Raw genomic sequence first — 21,512 nt, 5'->3', positions numbered from 1 at the left:
TGCGTTTACAGAAGGGAACAATCCATGCACAAATCAGTCTATGCGTCTCATTTTACACTGTATGCTAATTGCATGTAGGGGACCACCAAGGCTTGCACGTATGTGTTGTCGGTCCCCTGTGTATAATTGTCCACACTCACGAAGAGTAGTGTAATTGTGAAGAGTAAAGGAAGGCGAAATAACCGATACTGTTCAATTTTTCTCTCAAAGTTGTGAGAAACAAGACACAGCCTGCAAATTACACTTTGCCCTCAGCATTTTATAAAGCATACCCATGGAATCTGACAGCTATACACCATGTGGAAATACAGGGAGTATTGGTTTTACGCCTAAAATCTCGTGCAGAAGTAAAACTGGGGGCTCTTCCAAGAAGGAGGAAGAAAGCAAAGTGGAGATGCATACTCCGCTGTGCTGCCCTTCTACTTCTTCTAAAGTCACACAAATTGAGATGTAGCCCAAAATTTAAAACTTTTATTCACTTTTACGCTTTCATTTTGTGCTCCACTCAGTGCAAAATGACCTCCATAACCGTCACCGAAAAGGAGCACTCGAACTCAAACATCTAGGCAAAACACATCCCCTCTGCATGGGAACACTAGCAACACCAGAAAGGATTTGGCTTTACTGTGCCTCATATACGAGGTCCTAGGCACAGCAAGTTTAGAACCGAAGTCTGGACACACCCCTGTCATTTAGCAAGATTTGCTTATAAACCTACAGTTATGCGCAGGAGCAAAGTGCTTGCAACAATGCTCTCAGCCACTTGTAATTCCGATTAGTCACATGCTGTTGGTTTATTGTATCTCATTTTACAGAAGATGGGCAATAGTAACCAATCATACTTCACAAGGCAGAGTAGTCCAATCTCTTGGAAGAAGGCTGCTGATGGTAGCTGCAAACAATGGCATCTTACCCACTGCGCCAGTCCCAGTGCTTATCAACCAAAACGCATTTAATTGTAAAAATCCCATTTGCAGCACCTGCTCTCGCTGCATTCTGATTCACGGTGTCAATATGTTACTCTGCATGGTTAGTAGGCAGAAGAGGAGGAGGAGGAGCAGGAGGAGGAACTTTGCCTGGTCAGTTGGGTGGAGGCATGAGAAGATGCGGGAAGTAGAAGTATGCTTTTTGCAGGCTCCTACTCTCCCATGGCCTCCCCCACACAACTCTCAAGAAACAGTGTGAGTGTGGCACCACACAGCAGTTGTGGAACACTGAGGTGAGGAGGGAAACAACCTCAGAGGCGGGGCCTGCAGAAATCAACTCCTACACTGCCTCCTGTGTAACTTGCTCCTGTGTGATTGGGTTATCATTACCTCTGCTGCCTGGTGAGGCCAACTGGCTCTACCGCCAAGGTGGCCATGCCTATACTGCCAGATGCCCACGAACACTGGGCGATAGGGACGCATCTATGATGTCGAATACTGGCTCCTTAAAACTTGTACTGCCTAAGGGGACACACCTATAGTGCCTAGTGGGGTACATATTACCTATGTTGCCCAAAGGAGGAAGGCCTGCACTAGCTGATGCGACACTCTATCACCAATACTGCCTCATATGCCCTATTTATAGTCTGTAATGGGAGCTTAGTCACCAGCACTTCCTGAAAGCTGCAGGTTGTCTTTGTGTTATCACTCTGTGCATGATTTTCTAGGTGTGCCTTGCTAGTGTCTGTATTGGTAGGTGACTGGGTATGTGTGTGTGTGTGTGGGCGGACGTTGTCTTCCTCCTTTTCATAACAAGACACTTTGAATGTGCTGCTTTCAGGGCTGTATCGTTTCACTCAACCTCTGATGCCATGCATGCTACCACAAGACACAGAATCACAGAGACGATTCAGGGAATACTTTATTTTTATGCACAAGGACATAAACCAAAGAAAGTAATAAAACCAAAAACGTATGCACTGGGCGTGCACCACTTTGTGCTGCGCATGCGCAGCTTGCACAGACGAATCGAGGGATGAGGAGGGGGGGTAGAAATGGGAAGCCTGCTCAATTACACATTGGAATTGTGCGTTCCCACCAGAGTAGCCTAGGGCAGGGAACGAACATTAGGGAAATAGTCACACAGGAAGTGAAGCCCCCAGGAAGATAGACTATTTGCAACAGAGGAGCGGGTATTTTTCTACTTTTTCCCTCGTCACAAAATGCCAAATTCCAGGTAGCTGAAAAGCCGGTCGTTCGACATGGTTCTGTGTGCTCTTCTTGGTAGTTTCTATTTCTTTATTTTCCTTTTCTATACAAAGCCTCGGGTCTGTAATGAATCCATGGAGTTTTCCAAAATAATTTTATTCACCTTTGAATATGGACCATGAGCAACTACACAACTGGCACGATTAGGTGAACTCAAAATTATATTTTATTAAAACATGAATTACATTTCCAAGCACATCCTGCACCACATCAAGTCTGAGCTAAGAGCACAAGCAAATGCTTTTGAATTTAAAAAACCCCCACAAGATTCACACATGCATTGTCGTTAATTCCATAATGCACATTTATCAGAAACCCCAGCAAATTATCTCTAGTGCATTGACCATTCAAAGTAACAATCGATCCCAGGCATGGTTGAGGTACTCTACTATTATCCCCAAAATACTTGTGTGACAGCACAGTGCAAGACTCACGAGTGGCATGTGGTAACCGTGAAGAGTACAGTGTAAGCACACACATTAGTGTGAGAAGAACAGGTCTACTCACCTTGGTCAGTGGTGGAAAGTGAAACAGATTCAAATAATCATGGGTGAGCTTCTCAATTGCAGTCTGAAAGAAATGATGAGATTATTTGTATTTATTTACTGTTTTTATAAGGCACAAACGATATACAAAAAAATAAAAGAATACAATAACACTTAATAAGAATACATGACCACAAGAGTAAACCTCATAAAACTAGCACAGATTAAAAGTCAAATTCCATAGCCAGGTCTTCAAGGCCTTCCTGAATGTCATATAGTCAGAGAGCTTACGGAAATTGGGTGCAAGGGTATTCCAATCGGAGACTGCGGAACCTGTAAAGTATCTTTTCATTGCTAAACAGCTCACACACACACACACACACACACACACACACACTGTTAAAAGAGAATGGATATGCTTTCTCCAATGGCCATCAATGATTTGTTTTTGAATGTGCTAGAGGCACATTGACCATGGGCCAGATTATCAAAACCTTGCGGTTGTGCATAAAAACCACACAAAAAACAATGCAACAAATTAACAAATGACTTGGCGACGATTTAGCCACTTGTAAAACAGGGAAAGGAGCAACAGGTTTTGCTACAATGCTTATTATCAAGATATGTTTTGACTAGAGAAAATCCAAGCAGACAGATATTGCTGACCTATGTCTGCTGTGTAACATAAAAACAAATATAGTAAACACATATCTTTTTATGTTATGCACCAAATATAGTATTAAAAGAAGCCTCTTTATTTTTTGCAATAGTGCTAAAGTTATTTAAGCAATACATCCTTCCTGAGCTGTGGGGCATCACAGGTCAGCACACCGAGGGGTGTATTGCTATTAGCATCCCCGAATTTTGTACCGAGATACTAATCGTTTTTTTTTTTCAAATTGAGAAACAGTGTGTTTGCCGTTTCTTAATTTGAAAAAAACTACAGAACAAGTTGGTTGCCATGGATCAGGGAGAAGGGAATTACACATAGTACATTCTCCCTTGCCATGGTGTCTAATGCCGGGAAGGTAATGCACCTGGAGCCCTGAGTGTTCCCGGCACTGGCGAGGGACGGAGGAGCACAAGGGAAGTGGGGAGGGGTTGGCGGTGGGTGTGCTATGTGGAAAGTAAGGTTGGGGACTTGGCAAAGGAGGGCAAGGGGAGCACTTTCCTGATTCCCGTCAGGGAAGATAGCGGCCGCTCACTTCCGAGGTGGCTTGGAGCGGGAGCTTTACCATGTGGTAAAGGCCCCGCCCTGAGCCTCCTGATTGGCTGCGATGCCTCCCTCCTCCTCCCACCCCCATCGGGTACTAATAGATAAGACAGATTGGGATGAAACCTGTCTGGCTCCATTTCATATTACCTGAGCACCAAAACTGCTGCTAAATGCATTTATCTGGCACTGAAAGAGCATTGCCTTTGTGTCTTGAACACCACACACGTAATTATCTCAACTCTTGGAGGAACGATTTACCAAATATCGCCAACACTTGATGCCCCTTTCCAGTGACAAAAATTGTTTCAGTATCAATGGGCTAGTACAGAGCATGGCATTACAGCATGACAGGGATCTTTCAGTACAGTCAATGCAATTAAAGTTGCTGAATAATTTTGCACACAAGTTACCGCAGAGGAATCATTAGAACTTGATATATAAGAGGGATACCATCATGCAGAGAAAATAAACCTCATCGCAAGGACAGCACATAGATTTGTGTAGGTGCAGTGCTACCTACACAAATTTACTAGGGTAGATCCAGATGTGGACCCCTTGCCACTGTACTTAGAGACGGCACAGCTCCACCCGGCCAATCTTGTCCAGAAGAGATTTGCCTAGCATTTCGGTGCTGGACTGCCCTTGGGCAGGACAAAGACTGATATGTTGTGGCTATTTTTCTTCTGTGAAAGGGATAGTAAGCTAATAGATCTGGTTGAGACTCTCCCACGACTGAGGCCAGGTAGAGAGTCTCCCAGTATCCCCTGTTTTGCATGTATACAATGTACTGTAGTTTTGGAAGGTTTCCATTGTGCTACCAAAGAGATACAAGAGACGACAAAGGAGGTACTGGAGGAGACAACTGTGGTTTTAGCGCTTTCATAATTTACAAGAAAGTCCCAGAATATCGGAACGATAACCATCTTAACACCTTTGATCTAATTCGACAAGGCTTGGGACATCCCTAGCAACATTGGTGGAGCGGGGGGTAGTGCCAATGGGAAATGTCTGATATTATTTGGGATATTGAAAGTCTCAAACCATTTAGGGCCCCCGGCCCAGATGATATTCCGCCATTTGTTCTAAAGAGCGCTCCTTCTCTGTGGGCAACTATTTTAAAGCACCTCTTTGATGCAGTATTTATCTATCATCTTATCCCGCCTTCATGGGTTCAGTCGATCATCATACCAACCTACAAGAAGGGAGATCCTGCTGACCCTTGCAATTTTAGACTGATTGCCCTAATTGATGCCACCTGTAAGTTCTTTTCTATTCTACTCCTTAGGGACTTAGCCTACCACATTAGGCAACCTGGTCCTTTTTTCAAAATTCCAGGTTGGGTTTAGGAAAAACATGGGCACACCACTGAACACCACTATTCCTGTGCATCTCCGATGTAATATACACACTAAAGATTTGGGGGAGGTAAATATGGCCTCCTTGGACTTATCTAGTGCCTTTGATTGTGTGGTGAGATCCCAACTGTGGAACAAACTCCTAAGCTGGGATGTACCCAAAGATTTGGTTCAGCTCTTGGTGCTGCTTTACTCAAGCACTTCTCTGAGGGTGCGCCTTCTGCTTGAGGGTTCTTTGTCTTCTTGTATACCGTCTTGGGTGGGTTTGAAGCACAGCTGTACTGTTGCCCCTTTCCTCTTCAATCTGTATGTGCGGGATGTGGAATATTTGTGGAGGGCTGAGATAATGACATCGGCCAGATTAGGCCGTTTCAGACTTGATTGGTTAGCCTTTGCAGATGATATTATCCTCTTCGATCGAACACCCAGGGGCCTCCAACCTAAATGAAACTTATTTGCTCACTATTGTACCTCCAACAAATTGTCCCCTAATGGGGGTAAATCGAAAATGATCATCTTTTCCAAGGGACGAAAGATAATTAAACACTGTGCATGGAATCTTGGCAGGGAGAAACTGGAACATGTGGACTCCCTAGGTATTTGAGTTATAACATGAGCAATCGGTCCTCTGGTGTTATCTAGAAGGAAAGGTAGGCCTACAGAGCAGGCTCTCCCGACTGACCTCCCAAATGAAATGTCTCCACAGAAAGGTGTGCACATTTTCAGTTTTGCCAATTTGGCGTTTTTACCTGGCTACGGTTGAACCTGTGTTACTGTTAGACTTCGGCCTACTAGACATGGGTGATTATCTCAATGTTGTGCAAGGTAAACTCTGGAAACAGGTCCTGGGCCTTTATACTGCTATTCCTAACTGCATTATTAGGCATGAAATTTGCTTCACCTCGCTCAAGGCCCGCTATACTTGGCGTTTGCTGGTTACCTGTTCTAAGATCCAATGTCCACCACCCAATAGCCTCTACAAGGATCTGTTCAGTATCACTAAAGAAGCCACAGTCCCTTCCGTCAATTCCTTTATTAAAATAATGCAGGACATTCTGATTCATACTGGTGGAATGGAAGAGGAACTAGTTAATGGACCTGGTTATGTAAAGGCTAAATTGTATAAATTAGACTGTATAACAGTTGATACAATTTATTTCTATACTACATATACCGAATATGCCATATTTGTATACAAAATAGAATGTACACCACAATATTTGCAGAGATTACTCTGCAACAGAGTTTGTGAAGTCTATCTATGCTTTGGCCTCAACCAGTTTCACTATAAAGAACGTATCATCCATTGGAAAGGTCAACAGTCTAAATTTGTTAACATCCATTGTAGGTTCTGTGATAGTACGAATGACCAGGAAACCCTTAAACATTGGGTCACTGCCTATCCTTACTTTTGGGAAAATAGAGAAAGATGTTTTAAACAAAATGCTCCGAGGGAATATGATTTTGCTATTAACCTTTTTGGACTTGGTTAATGTGGGGCCATAATGTATCGCTTATTTTATCTATTTAGCAATTTTTATTATGTGTTTCTGTTCTTATACAGTGAGAATTGTCTTTGTTCCTATACAGTGAGAGATGTTTATTTCCTGTTCTTTTTGTATTTCTGTATATGTGTTTCTTTTGTGTGAGGTTGCTTTGGTAATCAAAATCACAATCTAAAAAGAAAGATGGATCTTCACCATCGACTCCCATGAATGACTGCCTTTGTTTGGTCATGGCCCAACAGCAGCATACGTTCTAACTTTCAATTGTCATGCAATGCAGATATTTTGATTTGTCACTTTTGCTGTAGTTGGGAAACTTCTATTGACACTTCCAATCAGGGAAGGATTACAAATCAACAACATCTTCAGTAGTCCCATGTTAAAGAAATTTTCTGAAAATTTGAGAAGTTGTTGATAAGAATGTTTGTATATCCCATGTGAATACACCCAACCTGTCCAGTATTTTGGATTTCACAGTATTCTTAACTAACAGCCTCTGCTCTTGAAAGCCGGAGGTGGAGTTAGAAATTAATGTCATTGGAGAAAGTGGTAATCAAAATGGGTAGATATGGAACAGACTTAAAAGTTCATTGTATTGTTTAGTCTAGGCGATAGGTGAGGATTAGAATTGGAACTCAATTACGTATCATATGTGGACAATGCAGAGGGTTTTGAACTTAATCCTTGCAGCCACTTGGAGCCAGTGCAGAGATTTCAGTCCTGGAGAGATACGATCCCTGGGCTAGAGGCCAAGGACAAGTCTTGCAGTCCTGTTCTGGATAAGTTGCAGAGGGCAGAGAGTAGAAGCAGGCAGATTTAGAGAGAGGCTGTTGCAGTAGTCCACTAGTCCAGCCTAGAGAGAACCAGACCTCTGGAGACAGTGAGCTTCTGGGGGAAAGAGAGGAAAGGAAGAATACCTCTGAAGAGGTGCAGCTGGTAGTGTGATTTTTTAGAGACGTCAGAGATGTCAGGAGAGAAGGCGAGTGTGAAGACGAAGATGACCCTGAGGTTTTTAGCCTCCTCAGAAGTGGGAGCAGGAAGAGGGCCAAGAGAGGCCGACCAGAGACTGACAGGAAAGGTGGGAGCAGGTGTGCTGATGAGGAGAATAACGTTCTTATTGGCATTAAGGCAGAGCTCATTGGCTGCACACCACTCCTGGATAGCAGACAGACAGTCAGAGATGGGAGATGAGAGAAGGAGAAGAAGTGGTGCAAGGGTGCCTGAAAATGAGTTGAGTCTCATCCCCATAGCACTGAAAGTTGCGGCAGAGAGCGGCAATGCGGTGGGCAAGCGGTGCCAGGTATTGGTTGAACAGCCAGGGAGAGAGGTTAGACCACTGGGAAAAACCACAGATAGAGATAGAGGAGAGGAAGGACCTGGGAGGGTCGATCAGAGAGGAAAGTGGTCAGCCAAGCCAGGGCCTAATCGGTGATAGCCAGGTTATCACGGAGACGGTTGAGCAGGATGGCATTGTTGACCGTGTCAAAGGCAGAAGAGAGTTCAAGTAAGATGAGGACATGGGTGTTGGAATCGAGGTTGGAGAGCAGGTCTTCACGGATGTTCAGGAGAGAAGTTTCCAGGCATCTGGCAGCTCTGAAGCCAGACTGATGGCCATGGAGATAGCCAACAGATTCAGTGTGAAGATTAAGCTGGGAGATGCCCAGTTTTTTCCAGGAGTATGCCCAGGAAAGCAGTAATGGTGATTGGGCGATAGTTAGCCGGGCAGGAGGGGTCGGATGTGGGTTTCTTAAGAAGAGGGTGCACAAGGGAGTGCTTCAGGGGGGAAGGGAAAACTCCTATGGCAAAGGAGTGATTGCAGAAGTCAACCATAGCAGGGGCCACAGTGTCAATGTGGCCCTTGATGGGTTTGGAGGAACAGGGGTTAACCTGTTTTGACGAGACTTTCATAGATCAGACTCGTCTAGAAACATCATCTGGGGAGAACAGGCGAAAGGCAGAGAAGGACAGAGGAGAGGTGGCCAGAGAAGGGGCTAAGTAGAGTGTGCATGCACCACAAGGTTGTTTCTTGGTGCTGGGTGTCTGCAGGACAAGAATGAGGAGGGGATGGGTAACCAGGTTTTGAGATGACGGCGGAAGAGAGGTGGCAAGAAATAGAGCAGAGAGAGAGCAGGAGCTTGCTCCAAGCTGAGGCAGCAATAAATAAGGAGCATCACCTTTGTGGCAGACAAAGAAGCAGTGAATGTAGAGAAGTTGCTGGTTAGAAGTGCAATGGTTATGCAAAGGGGTGCAGTGAGCAAACCATTTGATGAGAAATAGATGTCCATGTGAAATAAAAGACTGATGAGTAGAGAGAGTGATTTGAAAATAACTCTTCAACGGGAAACGAGAGATATGTACCTGTTTGTGAAGGCCAAAAATAAGGCATGCAGCAGCATTACGGATGAGTTGACGATCATATGAGAAGTATGAAGGGAGACTGAGATACAGAGAGACTTGCCATTCTCTAAACAGAACGCGAGCAGGGCGCTGACTACAACCATTTCTGCTCCAAAAAATAGAAAGGGGCAGAGTTGTCAAAGAATGCAAAGTTGTAAAAAGCAAGGAGAGGAAACCTGGTTAATCTATGGGAGGGGCGTGAATTGAATAGCAAATGTTACACGGGTTTGATTATTTTTTTATGTATAGCTGTTACTCATCCGGTTAGAAATAGTAAGGTGGGAAATCTGGAGAGTAAACCGGATTGTGTGGGCCAGTGAGATGAAGCATGAGTTGAATATTTTCGGCATTCGTATAAAAAGAAAAAACACGGCACTTGATCAGGTAAACAAGCAGTCGATCCTAAATGTTAAAAAGAAGGGGTCAGAGAGAGGCCCTGTAGAAAATCGCAAGTGGGGGGAAAACAAGTAAAACGGGGGACAGAAGCTGCTTGGGATCTGCCAGAGAGAATGGATATTTCCCTTCTGCCAGAGAAAGGCCAGGCGGTTACCCCTTTACGGACTATGGACAGACACTTTGTCAGCATACTTTGAAAACAGCGGTGCACAATAGCGCCAGCCCAAGCTAAACGTGAATATGACATCACCAATTTGAGCAGCACTACCAGCAGGAATTGCTTCCGGTGGTGGATGTTTGATGGACAGAAGTGTTTCTGAGTCAGAAAACAAAGCATTCTTGCCTGGCCCATTAAAGGGGAGCTGAGAGCGCCAGTGCCACTGGGAACTGGTTTTTCCAAACTCATGTATCATCATTGTTGCCAGGCCCCCTGTCTCTTTAAAACAGGACCCTAGGGAATAAGTCACGTGGGTTGTGACGTGAGCCGGAGGAGGGGAGGAGAAAGCTCACTTTTGTTTTGTAGTGGAATAAGGATACACGTTGATTGATCCTGCCGGTGTGCGTCCTCCTTTACATACGGCACACGGAGGCCAACAACTGGCGACGAGGCTCACTCCTCGTACACCAGCGTCCTCCTTTCAAGCGCGGACGACCCCGTCCCGCTATGGCCAGACAAGGAGTCCTGCGGTGCACCCGATCACCGGCCCTGCCTTCCTTCAACACGTCGTGCAGCCCGCCTGCGGTCCCACAGCAGACCCGGACCCAGGGCCTTACCGCCATCCATGCATCCTGCGGAGTCCCCAATTCCAGGCCCCGTCTTCCTATTGAAAGTCGGGCAGTCCACCTGACACGTTGCAGCTCAAAAGGTCCTGGGCCCTGCCTCCCTCCCAGAAGTTATCCTCTGCTACGGATAGCACGCAGGAAGACACGCACCATCCCACAGCCATGTGGCAGTCCGCCAGCGGTGAAGTTACCGCTCCTCCCTGCTCCACGTGTGCAGCACTGTGGTGGGTGTCACCCCTCCCCCTCACACTGCACTACTTCCCCTAGCCTACTCCCTGCAGATGTGTGGCCCGGGGAAACCCCCAACAACTCTACTTTCCCTCACTTGGCAAGGACAGCCAGTTTAACAGCCAAGGACCAAACGTGCACTGGAAGCCTGTGCTGGGCCCCAATAAAAGGACAACAACTGAAAGAGGTGCCAACTCTGGCTGAGTGGCACACAAGCCCATTCCCTCACAACACTCAGTGCAAGCCACTATACAGCAGCCACCTGGTGAGCAAGGCCTGACTGACCTTGCCTGCCACCACTATGAGCACACCTCCCGATCAAGCGGGGCAGGCCCCAGTGCATCCAGCGCCTGCAACAAAGTCAACTGCCACCGCATGGCGCATGCCTCCGCCATTCTCCTTGACCACGCAAGCCGACAAAGGGCCCCGGTGGGTAAAATGGCTGGAGGACTTCAACAATTTCATCACAGCAGTGAGCGAAGAAACATCACCAAGACAGCGCAGCATTTTTCTTAACACAGTTGGCAATGAAGTCAAGACATTGATTAAAACCATTCCAGCGGCTGAACACCCTGATTTCACGTCACTACTCACGGCCCTGAACAAAAGACTTGTCATAGAACCCAGCAGGGATTATGAACGATACATGTTTAATCAATGTACCCAAAGGGCAGATTAAACCGTAGATGAGTTCATCACCCGACTGCGAATCAAATAAACACACTGCCAATTCAATGTGTTCGCCTTAGACGAAACCATCCGTCTATGTGTAATTGAAGGGTGCACCTCTCCGGCATTCAAGAAGCAGCTACTCAAAAGAAAACTCACCATCGAAGAAGTCAGTGAGTTGGCCAGGATCCTCGAAAGGGTCGACATCCAAGCGACTCAAATGTTCAGCAGTGCCATATCCAAGCAAGACAGAGGTGACGTAGAAGCAGCAATCCACATGAACACTGCGCGAGGAGGAGACACAGGCAATGGACCCAGTTACCAGACGACACCACGAATGCAGCGGCAGTGCTCCCGCTGTGGGATGGCCTTTCCCTATGCAGGGACATGTCCTGCACTAACTCAGAAATGTGAAAATTGTGGAAGAGAAGGACACTCCCAGTCAGGTTGCCGAGAGAGCAAACCTTTCCCCACCTCATGACCCCTCACGATGCCCCAATACAAGTCATACCAAAAGGCACAGCAGAACCTGCCTTACCAGATGCACCCATACCAACAGTGGCTGAGGAGATATGTGAGAGTGGTTGAGGAACTCTACCCAGAGGACGAGCCACAAGAGCTCGAAGCTCAAGACCTGAACCCCCGACTGCGTGATGAGTACGACGGACCACCACCTCCATGCCATGGACAGTACACCATGACACCCTATGGTCAAGAACATGAGAGTGAACAATATGACCTATATTCACAAGATGAATATGTGAATCTCATTATGGAAGCCATGGAAGCACCCCGGATACCAGCAGTGATATGCAGATAACAGTTCTGTTTTCTCATTGACTCCACGGCCACTGTGAATATCATAGTGGAGAAAGAATTTCAACAGATCCAAGACAGACCAATGCTAACACAATCAACGTCCAAAATTTTCAAATGGGGTGCTGACGTCCCGCTTCAGTCCGTAGGATCCTTCAAACGCAGGCTCATCCATCAACAGCGGGTCACAACGACGGTCACCCACGTGATCCGAAGCCTGACCAAAGAAAGGTGCCTCCTGAGCTACAGGACGGGCTCGTGTCTAGGCCTAATTGACATCCATGTCCAGGAAGGTGATACCATCCTCTGGACAGCCCCTATGCCTGGAATGAATGAACAGATCTGCTACATGGAGGACAGGCCATCATGAAAGAGACAATCCTGGCGGAATTCCCGCGCATATGCAGCTGACTAGACAAAATGAAAGGCCCTCCAGTAAAACTTCATATTGATCTGTCAGTCCGCCCCGCTCCTCAGCACCCGCGCAGAGTCGGTTTTCACCTCCAAACAGCCGTATCCAATGAACTCAGCCAATTCTACAGGACGACATCATTGAACCTGTCACAGGCCCACATGGGTTTCACCACTTGTCATTGTACCAAAAGAAGGTGGTCACGTCAGGCTCTGCGTAGACAGGAGAATGGCCAACACCGCCATCCAGCGGGAGCGACATCCCGGCCCAAAAATAGAGGACATTTCAACTTAATAAAGCTGTTCTCTTTTCCAAACTCAACCTCAACTAAGGTTACCATCAGATGGAACTGCACCCAGATTCCAGGGGCATCACCACCTTTGCCACTCATGACAGGTTTTTCCGCTACAAACGCCTACATTTTGGCATTTCTTCAGCGGCCGAAATTTTACATGAAGCAGTCCGGCAGGTCATCGGGCCGATCAAGGGGACACTCAACTACAGCGATTACATTCTCGTATTTGAGAGGTCACGTGAAGAACACGATGACGCCCTGCGGGCTACCTGCGCCGCCGTTCAGGAGGCGGGACTGACACTTAACCTGGAGAAGTGCCGCTTCAGAAAGTCCAAACTTACATTTTTCGGCCACATATTTTCAGCTGTCGGCATTACCCCAGACCCCAACAAAGTCTCCACCAACTTCAACCTGCAAGAACCATGCCAAGTGGCTGATGTCAGATCGTTCCTGGGGATGGCGGGCTACTGTGACAAATACATCCCCTACTTCACCACCATCACCGAGCCGCTATAGCGGTTGCTGCAGAAGGAGGTCCCGTTCTCATGGTCCAATGAATGCCAATCAGCGTTTGATACCATCAAACACGCACTGGCCGGAAGCCAGAAGGCTTGCCTACTTCGACCCAGAATGGCATACCGAAATTGTGGTGGACGCAAGCCCAGTGTGTCTGGGAGCCATCCTGGCCCAGACCAGCGGAAACAGATGCCCATCTGAGACACATAGTGGCATATGCCAGCAGGGCGTTTGCCCCTTCGGAATCGGCATACTGACAGGCCGAGAAGGAGAGCCTGGCAGCCGTGTGGGCGTTTGAGCACTTCCACAACTTTGTCATAGGAAAGAGGTTCACCCTCATCATGGACCACCAGACTCTGCTGTCACTCTTTGGCAACCCCAGGACCAAAATGCCCCAAAAGACTTAGCAATGGGGCATCAGACTCCAAGAGTATGATTTCCAGATCATTCATCGGCCCGGAGGTGAGAATAACCCGGCGGACTATTTGTCAAGACACCCAACAGACAAGCCTGTCCCCCGCCCGCAAGCCACTGAATACATTAGCTACTTCATGTCCAACGCGCTACCTCCAGCGATGTCGCTCATGGCGGTGGCACCCGCCTCGGCAGATGGACCCCTCAATGGCCTTGGCCATTAGCCTTACCGAAAACAACCGATGGAAAGACTTTCGTCGTGCTGTGCTCAGACACCCAGGGGCTTGTAAGGATGAACTTGAAAGGCTAGCCAAGGTGTACATAGAGCTAGCCGTACAGGACAAGACTATACTCCTACGTGGGTGCCGACTGGTCATCCCAGCAACCCTCCATTTGGAGGTCATCAAGACAGCCCACGAAGGCCACAGGGGGGCAGACAATACCAAAAGGCAACTCAGGTGGCATGTCTGGTTCCCGTTCTTGGATGCTATGGTGGATCGGTGGGTAAAGAACTATGCAGCTTGCCAATGCACGGCCAGAGCTGAACCCCTGGTCCCGCTCCGACCAACACAGATTCCAGACCACCCCTGGGAGAGAGCTGTGGTAGACTTCTACGGACCTCTTGAGACGGGCGAGTACCTGCTACTGTTCATCGATGAGCACTCCAGATTCCCTATTGTGAAAAAGGCAAAATCCACAGCATTTGTCCAGGTAACTGCCATCTTTGATGAGGTCATCAGTGAATGGGGTATCCCGGAGACAATCAAATCGGACAATGGGACACCCTTCAGCGGCCATGAGTTTGGGATATTTGCAAAACACATGGAATTCAGACACCAAAAAAACCCACCACGATGGCCCCAAGCCAACGGGATGGCAGAAAGATTCATGGCCTCAATGAAGAAGACGCTGCAAAGAGCTTGCGTCGAAGGCACAGACCCACACCAGGCACTCTACCGAATCCTAAGAGACTATCGCAATACGCCCCATGAGGTCACGAACAGGACCCCTGCCGAATTAATGATGAAATACCAGGTCCGCACCAGGATCGTCAGAAACCCAGCGAACCACCCCAAAGCAGACCCATAAGGAGGGACGCTGAACAGAAGAAAAAGGCATGACTAGCGACAGATGAAAGAACTGGAGCTCGATTGAAGGAGTTCCACGTAGGAGATGAAGTCTGGGTCCAACAAAACACAAGCAAGAAAACGGACTCACAGTTTGCGCCAAAGCCCCTACAGGTTATGGCCATGAAAGAGACAATGATAACAGCTAAAAATGCTGAAAAAGAGATAACCAGAAACAGCTCACGGTTTAAACTGGCCAGCATAGGACAAGAGGAGAGGCATCCACCTCCTGAACCAGATCCGGAGTACCATGATGCCAGGGACGAAGCATGGATTCCCCCAGAGCATACGACTCGACACCAGGAAGAGCTGCTTGACACTCCCGATGGTGACTCTTCACAAGAGCCACCAAGGCGTCCGCAAAGGACCATCAAGAAACCGCCAAGACTGGTTGAAGAATGTTAAGCACATGTAAGGACATTTGTCCGGGGGTGTTATTGCCAGGCTCCCTGTCTCTTTAAGACAGGACCCTAGGGAATAATTCACGTGGGTTGTGACGTGAGCCGGAGGAGGGGAGGGGAGGAGAAAGCTCACTTGCGTTTTGTAGTGGAATAAAGATACACGTTGATTGATCCTGCTGGTGTGCATCCTCCTTTACATACAGCCCACGGAGGCAAACAATCATCCTTTTAGACTAATAGAAATGTTGCGTCTATCTGATTGTGTTATACATTTCCTCAATACACACTGATGTCGCATACCATACACCACTTGGTGTACAGCACAGAATGAACAGGCTCTACAGACCCTCCATAACATAAAAAGAGCATGTGACCATATACCAGAGCCCTCAAATCCCACATCTTTTAAAATTTCCCATGGAGAGAAACAGCATGGTAAGAAGATGATAACATTTGACTATTGCTTAAATGCTGCTTTCTTGAGTACTTCAGAATAACGCTGGACTTGAAATGCAGCTCCTGGTGCGGCATCTGTACATATCCAAATGAATGTGGGTTATTTGAACAAAATGTACAAGTAGCAGCAGCTGACAATGGAATTGAGTTGCCTCAAGTTGGAGCACAGTGCCTTCTTTCCATATCTCGCCTGCCCAAATGAGAGCTGAGAGCACGCATGCAAGAATGGAGTGAGGGGACAGGCAGTGCACAGCGTGGCGCTGGCAGGCAGTGCTAATGCTCTCTGCTGTCTCAGCTTTCATCTCTTAAAAGCTGCTGCATGTCTTCCCTGCGCAGAGATCTGAAGTATAACAACTGCTGGCTTTTCCGCCGACAGTAAAAAGATGTCATTATTTTATTTCGGTACAGAGAGGTGTTTTTTTTCCTCTTCTTTCCAGGAAATGGAGCCTGGATGATGACATGTATATATATAAAGAGTGGACAGGATGCACCTCACCCTGGGCACACTGCCTGGCACTATGGAACATCAGGACCCCATGGCATCTGCACACACGCATGCACATTTACTTTAATCGCCCACTTTAGGTTGGGCATCATGGGTGATGGTGGAGGATCCGTATCAAGAGAGACGATGAGGCTTGGACACGTGTAATTAGCAGTCGCCGGCCATTAGGCATTACAAAGAGCCCAGCTTTCATTTGGTCAAATGTTTTACGTTACTCGCATGGGGGCGTCCATTTTGAAAGGCTTGAAATTGACCTTCCTTAAATAGGTTAATTACACAATTATTGAAGAGCGAAACATACTGGTCTTAAAGCTGTGCAAAAAGATGGCATAAGGAACTCAGTTAAATATCACTGGAAATAAATCATAAGCAAAAATAAGAAACGTTAAAATAAGGCAATAGAATGTAACCTAATTAATACAACCAAAACAGCTTTCATCCAGTCTTTAACGTTTATTTTAACAACATTTGGAAACAATTCCCCCAAAAGACAACCAATTCCTTAAGAAATTGCTCTTGCATGTGAAATCATGTTTTTTTGCATGTTGTTCTCACACCTAAGTGAAAACACGTTTGCTGGTATCTAGTAATTTCATCGAAAATAGTTTCACCTAATGCCACACCATCGAATTATATTCAACGAAAAGAACTACCATCAAACTACCTTTTCAAGGACTATGATTCGATGGTGTTATCGAAATTAATTTTGACATTTACTGGGTTTAAAAAAAATATGGGTGTAGATTAGGGTTAGGGTTGGGGCTACGGTTAGATTAAGGGTTAGATTAGGGTTAGGGGTTGGGGCTAGGGTTGGGGCTAGGGTTAGATTAGGGTTAGGGTTAGATTAGGGTTAGGGTGTGGGCGTGGGGGTTGGGGATTTTGGGGGGAACCCCAAATATACAAAAAACCATTAAAACGTTACAAGGAGCTGGCCAGTGCCTAAATTTCAGCACTGCACAGCTCCATGTAATGTTTTAACGTTACAAAAGAATGCATTGAAATGCTATCTTTTATATGTAAAAGTGCATTTCCATCGAAACCAGTCCTTTTATATTTTTCCGATGGACTGGTTTCGATGGAAAGGCACTTTTACATGTAAAAGATAGCCTGCCAATGCTTTGGTAAACAATGCTTTTTTTTCAGTGGTGTGGCATTTCAATGCTTTTTTTTCTCGATGAAATGACTAGGAATCAGCTTGCTTAATAACAGCCAAAGGTGTGATGCTCGGTGCAGCACAGGAGTCGGGCCTGCAGAACGGGGGAGGCACAGCGCGGGCAGGCGTGGAACAGACTGACACATGAGCTCTGGAGTCAGAGCGGGAAGTGCCCTTCGCGGGCTTTCCCCTTGCCTTTATTCCTTTGCCCACGTGATGCTAGCACTAGCAGCTTCCTGAGCGAATAACATTCTCCTCGCTCTCGTTGCGGGGTGTGCAGTCTGGGAAGACTCTTGTCCCTCTCTCTTGGTGTCAGGTGTTTTGATTTGGATTTTCTTCCTGTTCCTTTTCTGGTGTTGTTATGTCTGTCCCTGCAGTGCGGGTTCGCACAGGGCTTTGGTTCTCTCGGGATTCCTCCCATAGGGCTAGAGGGGTCCGTCGGAAGTGAGACACATTTCAGGTCACGGTATCACGTCCTCACGTGCTGGTGGTTAAGCCATGTTCTCTGTGAGTGATGATCCAGGGGAGCGATTAGTAGGGGAGGGTAATCTTCTTTTTCTGCGCTCTGTTCCTTACAAGTGCTGTGTCCCCTACTTGGAGGTCACTTTGTGTGGCTTTCCTGGCTCTGTCTTCTTGGTGTTATGTTCTTGTCGCCAGCGTTCTACCTTTTCCAGGTCAACAGGTGGGGGTTTCCATGAGTGGTGTAGTGGTAGGCCTGCCTGAATTGGCACCCCGAACATTAAGGCAAGTTGCCGAGTGGGGGCTCAGCGGGTATGATCGGAGGAACCTGTAAAGTTCGGGTAACCATGGTTGCCTTTTGTCTTTTGCGATCCTCACTGATTTGATTATGGAGGCCATAAACCTTTCGGCATCCCCGTTGGCTTGTGGCCAGTATGGGGTAATATGGTGGTGCCAGGTCCCTAGGCCGTCGACGAAATGTCTGAAGTCTTTGCCCATGAAGGGTGGAGCGTTGTTGCTTTTTATGGAGGAAGGGATGCCATGAATTGCGAACATCTTCTCCAGCGCGGTGGTAACTGACGCCACATCTGTCGAGTTGACTGGCTCCACCTCAGGATATTGGGTGTACTCGTCAAGGGCCACAAGGAGGTATGCTTCATTTGCAATGGTGCAAAGGTTGATGCTTATGTCGTCTCTGCGGCGTTCGCGTCTTGGGGGACACTCCACGGGTTCAGGTGGTCCTGGCCGGCGTGTGGCTAGACATGCAGTGCAGGTTTCGACAAGTACCATAACCTTTTGTTATATTTGTGGTATCCACATTTCGGGATTTGAGGATAGCATGTGTCTTGAGTATCCCCTGATGGCCTTCATGTGCCAGTTTGATGGATCTCTCATGAAGAGTGGTGGCCAGCACTATGCGATGGCCTTTGAGGATGAGACATTCGAGTGATACCAAAAGTTCATGGCATACTCCAAACAGTGCCTGTATCATTTCCTGCGCTCTGAGTGACTTCTGGGCAACTGCCAAGAGGAATGTCTTCCAATCTCCAGTCAGGATTGCCTTCTTGGTAAGCTGGATGCCATCTTTGGGGTCTTTGTCAGTTTCCGCAGTAATTTTGTCGATCTTCATGGCCTTCAGATTGGCACAGGCAATGACTTGGCACAAGTGCTCCTATGTCTCCTTGGCTGCTTCACATTCTGTGGCGGTGGCCGGTCGGGGGTGTCGTGACAGGAAGTCTGCCGGGTTGTTGGCCCCTGTCCTGTATTGTACCTCGAGATAGAACTGCTGCAGCTGGAGCATCCAGCGCTCAATCCTGGCTGGGGGATGAATATGGGGACCAACGGCTTGTTGTCTGTCAGCCCCTTCACTGGGTGCCCTAGGATACATACATGGAAGTGCTTGCATCCCCATATGATAGCCAATGCCTCTTTTTCAATGTGGGCATAGTTCCGTTCGGTCGGGGTGAGCGCCCTGCTAGCAAATGCCATGGGGAAGATGGTTCCATCCCTGTCTGTTTGTGTGAGCATGGGCCGAGCCCTACCGGGCTGGCATTCACCAGTAGCTCTGTTGTGCATGTTGTATCAAAAAATGCCATGGGGGTGTCACTAGAGAGAGAGTCTTTGATCTTCCGAAATGCATTTTTTTGGCTTTCTCTCCACTCCCAGGGTGTCTTTGTTTTCGCAAGTTCCCGCAGGGGGGTGGCTATGGTAGCCAGGTCGCCATACCTAATAAGCTCTGTACTTCAGTTGCTGTGGTTGGGGCTTGCACGTTCTTGATGTCTTCTACTTTTCCTGGGTTCGGTGATACGCCCTTTTCGTTGAAGACATAGCCAAAGAAGTTCAGCCACTGTAAAGTGGCTGCTAGCCAGTTGTTGTGTTCTCTCTCGGTTTTGCCGTCATCGCTGACATTTGGGACTCCTGGGAGGTTTTGGAGCATTTTTCGTATTTCATGCTAGAAACCTTCGGCAGCTGATGATATGCCAAAATTGAGACAGCTGTACCTCCTTAGCCCCAGATGCAATAAAAATGTTGTGATGTAGCGTGATTCTTTCGATAGGCGAATTTGATGGTAGCCTGATCGTAGGTCCAGCTTGCTAATAATGGTGGCGCTGGTCAGGTCCACAATCAGCTTATCTATCGTGGGAGTTATGTGTCTTTCCCTCCCCATCGCCACGTTCGGGAGGAGCATTTCGATACATATATGCACTGCTTGGGTTTGTTTGGGCTTTGCTGTTACTACCATGGGCGATACCCAGGGGGTGGGGCCGGTGGTCTTTTACAATGATTAAAAGGTCTTCCAGTTTGTTTAGTCCCGCTACTACAGCTGCCCTCATGTGGAAGGGGACTCTGTTGTCATATTGCTTGTGGTTCTATTGTGGGATCAATGTAGAGTTTTACCGATCTTCCTTTGAGGCATCCAAATCCTTCGAACAGTTTTGTGTGCTTTGTTATCAGGTGGTCGATTGTCTTGGACTGAATTGCGAAGTTCAGCAGTCGGGCAACTGAGCAGGGTTTCAATTCCCGCGTCAACGACATAAATGCGAGTTTTGCAGCTCTTTCCATGCTGTGTGAGAGCAGTTTTGAAGTATCCCACGATGGGAAGGGGCTTTTTGCAGCCGTAGGCGTATAGCAGTATGGTGTTTCGCCGAAGGAGGGGTCTGGGATCAAGTTTGTCAAACATGGTGGTGGGCATGACATTTACTGTGGTCCCTGTGTCGATCATCATAGTCACAGGGATGTCTCCCACTGCCACAGTGCAGCAGCGTTATTTGTTTTCACTGGTTAGCTTGCCTTGTCTGGGTTTAACTGCCAATATCATGTGTACCTTCTCTCGCCAGGGGTTGCAGTGCCTGTGTGCGTAGCTTGGGGACTGTTCTCTGCTTGATTTCCATCGTCACTGCTGTCACTGTCGGAGCCTTCTCCTTCTATTGCTCGGGCCCGTCCTTTCCTGCTTTCTCGTGCCTTGCCTGGCTGTCTCCTCTGCCGGCGGTCATGCTGTCTAAAGTGGTCTGGTGGTGTGCTGCAGGGCCTAGCATCATTCTTCCAGTCCGGGGTGTTCCTCCAGGTGAGTGATCCCTGGCCTTTTGAGAGCTCAGACACACCGACGCATAATGGTTCACCTTCCCGCAGTTGTGGCAAGTTGTGCCGTATGCCAGGCAGGGTTCACCTCTATGTTGCTGTCCACCACACCACAGGCAGTTTTTCGATCGGGTAGCTGGCTGTCCTTGTCAGGGTCTGTGCTGCCACAGGGCGTTGACTGTGTGCATGCTGTTGTGAGGTGTTTCGGTGTCCTGCGGTAGATGGCTGATTATCTGCTCCATCTCCGACATGTGCTCGTCGGTCCTTTCCCGCAGTCGTCCCATGAACAGGATGGTGTCCAGTGGCAGGTTTGTCTCCGATAGGAAGGCCCGCCGGAGCTTGTCTGAGGATAGTCCATGTATTACTTGTTGCCTCACTGCGAACTCTTCGTCCGGGAAGTCACAGCTGAGGGCCATCTCCCGCAGTCGGCTGTGGAAGTCGTTGATGCTCTCCTGGGGGCGCGGTCTGGCTTGGCTCATTTTGAACCTTTCAAAGTCAGGGCTGACTTTGGGCTTGAACTTTCTGGTGAGGACGTCTTTTGCCACCTCGTAGTCGTCTTCTGTGCCCCGGTTTAGGAGTGCATTAAACAGTTGAAGGGCCATGGTACCCAAGTTGAGCATAAGGAAGGCTCTCTTCTTCTCCTCGCTGGTG

At 47.6% G+C, this 21,512-nt stretch overlaps 1 protein-coding gene across 3 annotated transcripts in view; it reads right to left on the bottom strand.

Moving 5' to 3' along the window:
- MAP3K20 (mitogen-activated protein kinase kinase kinase 20) overlaps positions 1–21,512 on the bottom strand; it is a 1,515,864-nt gene that overhangs the window by 326,031 nt on the left and 1,168,321 nt on the right. For all 3 annotated transcript variants that reach the window (XM_069616229.1, XM_069616231.1, XM_069616230.1), the window contains exon 15: positions 2,703–2,765. In XM_069616229.1, the coding sequence (XP_069472330.1) occupies positions 2,703–2,765 (63 nt within the window). The remainder of the gene's footprint in view (positions 1–2,702; positions 2,766–21,512) is intronic.

The sequence above is a fragment of the Ambystoma mexicanum genome, chromosome 9 (genome assembly GCF_040938575.1).
Source record: "Ambystoma mexicanum isolate Mex_15411 chromosome 9, UKY_AmexF1_1, whole genome shotgun sequence".
NCBI classification, from domain to species: domain Eukaryota; kingdom Metazoa; phylum Chordata; class Amphibia; order Caudata; family Ambystomatidae; genus Ambystoma; species Ambystoma mexicanum.
This window is presented reverse-complemented; position numbering and strand designations above follow the sequence as displayed.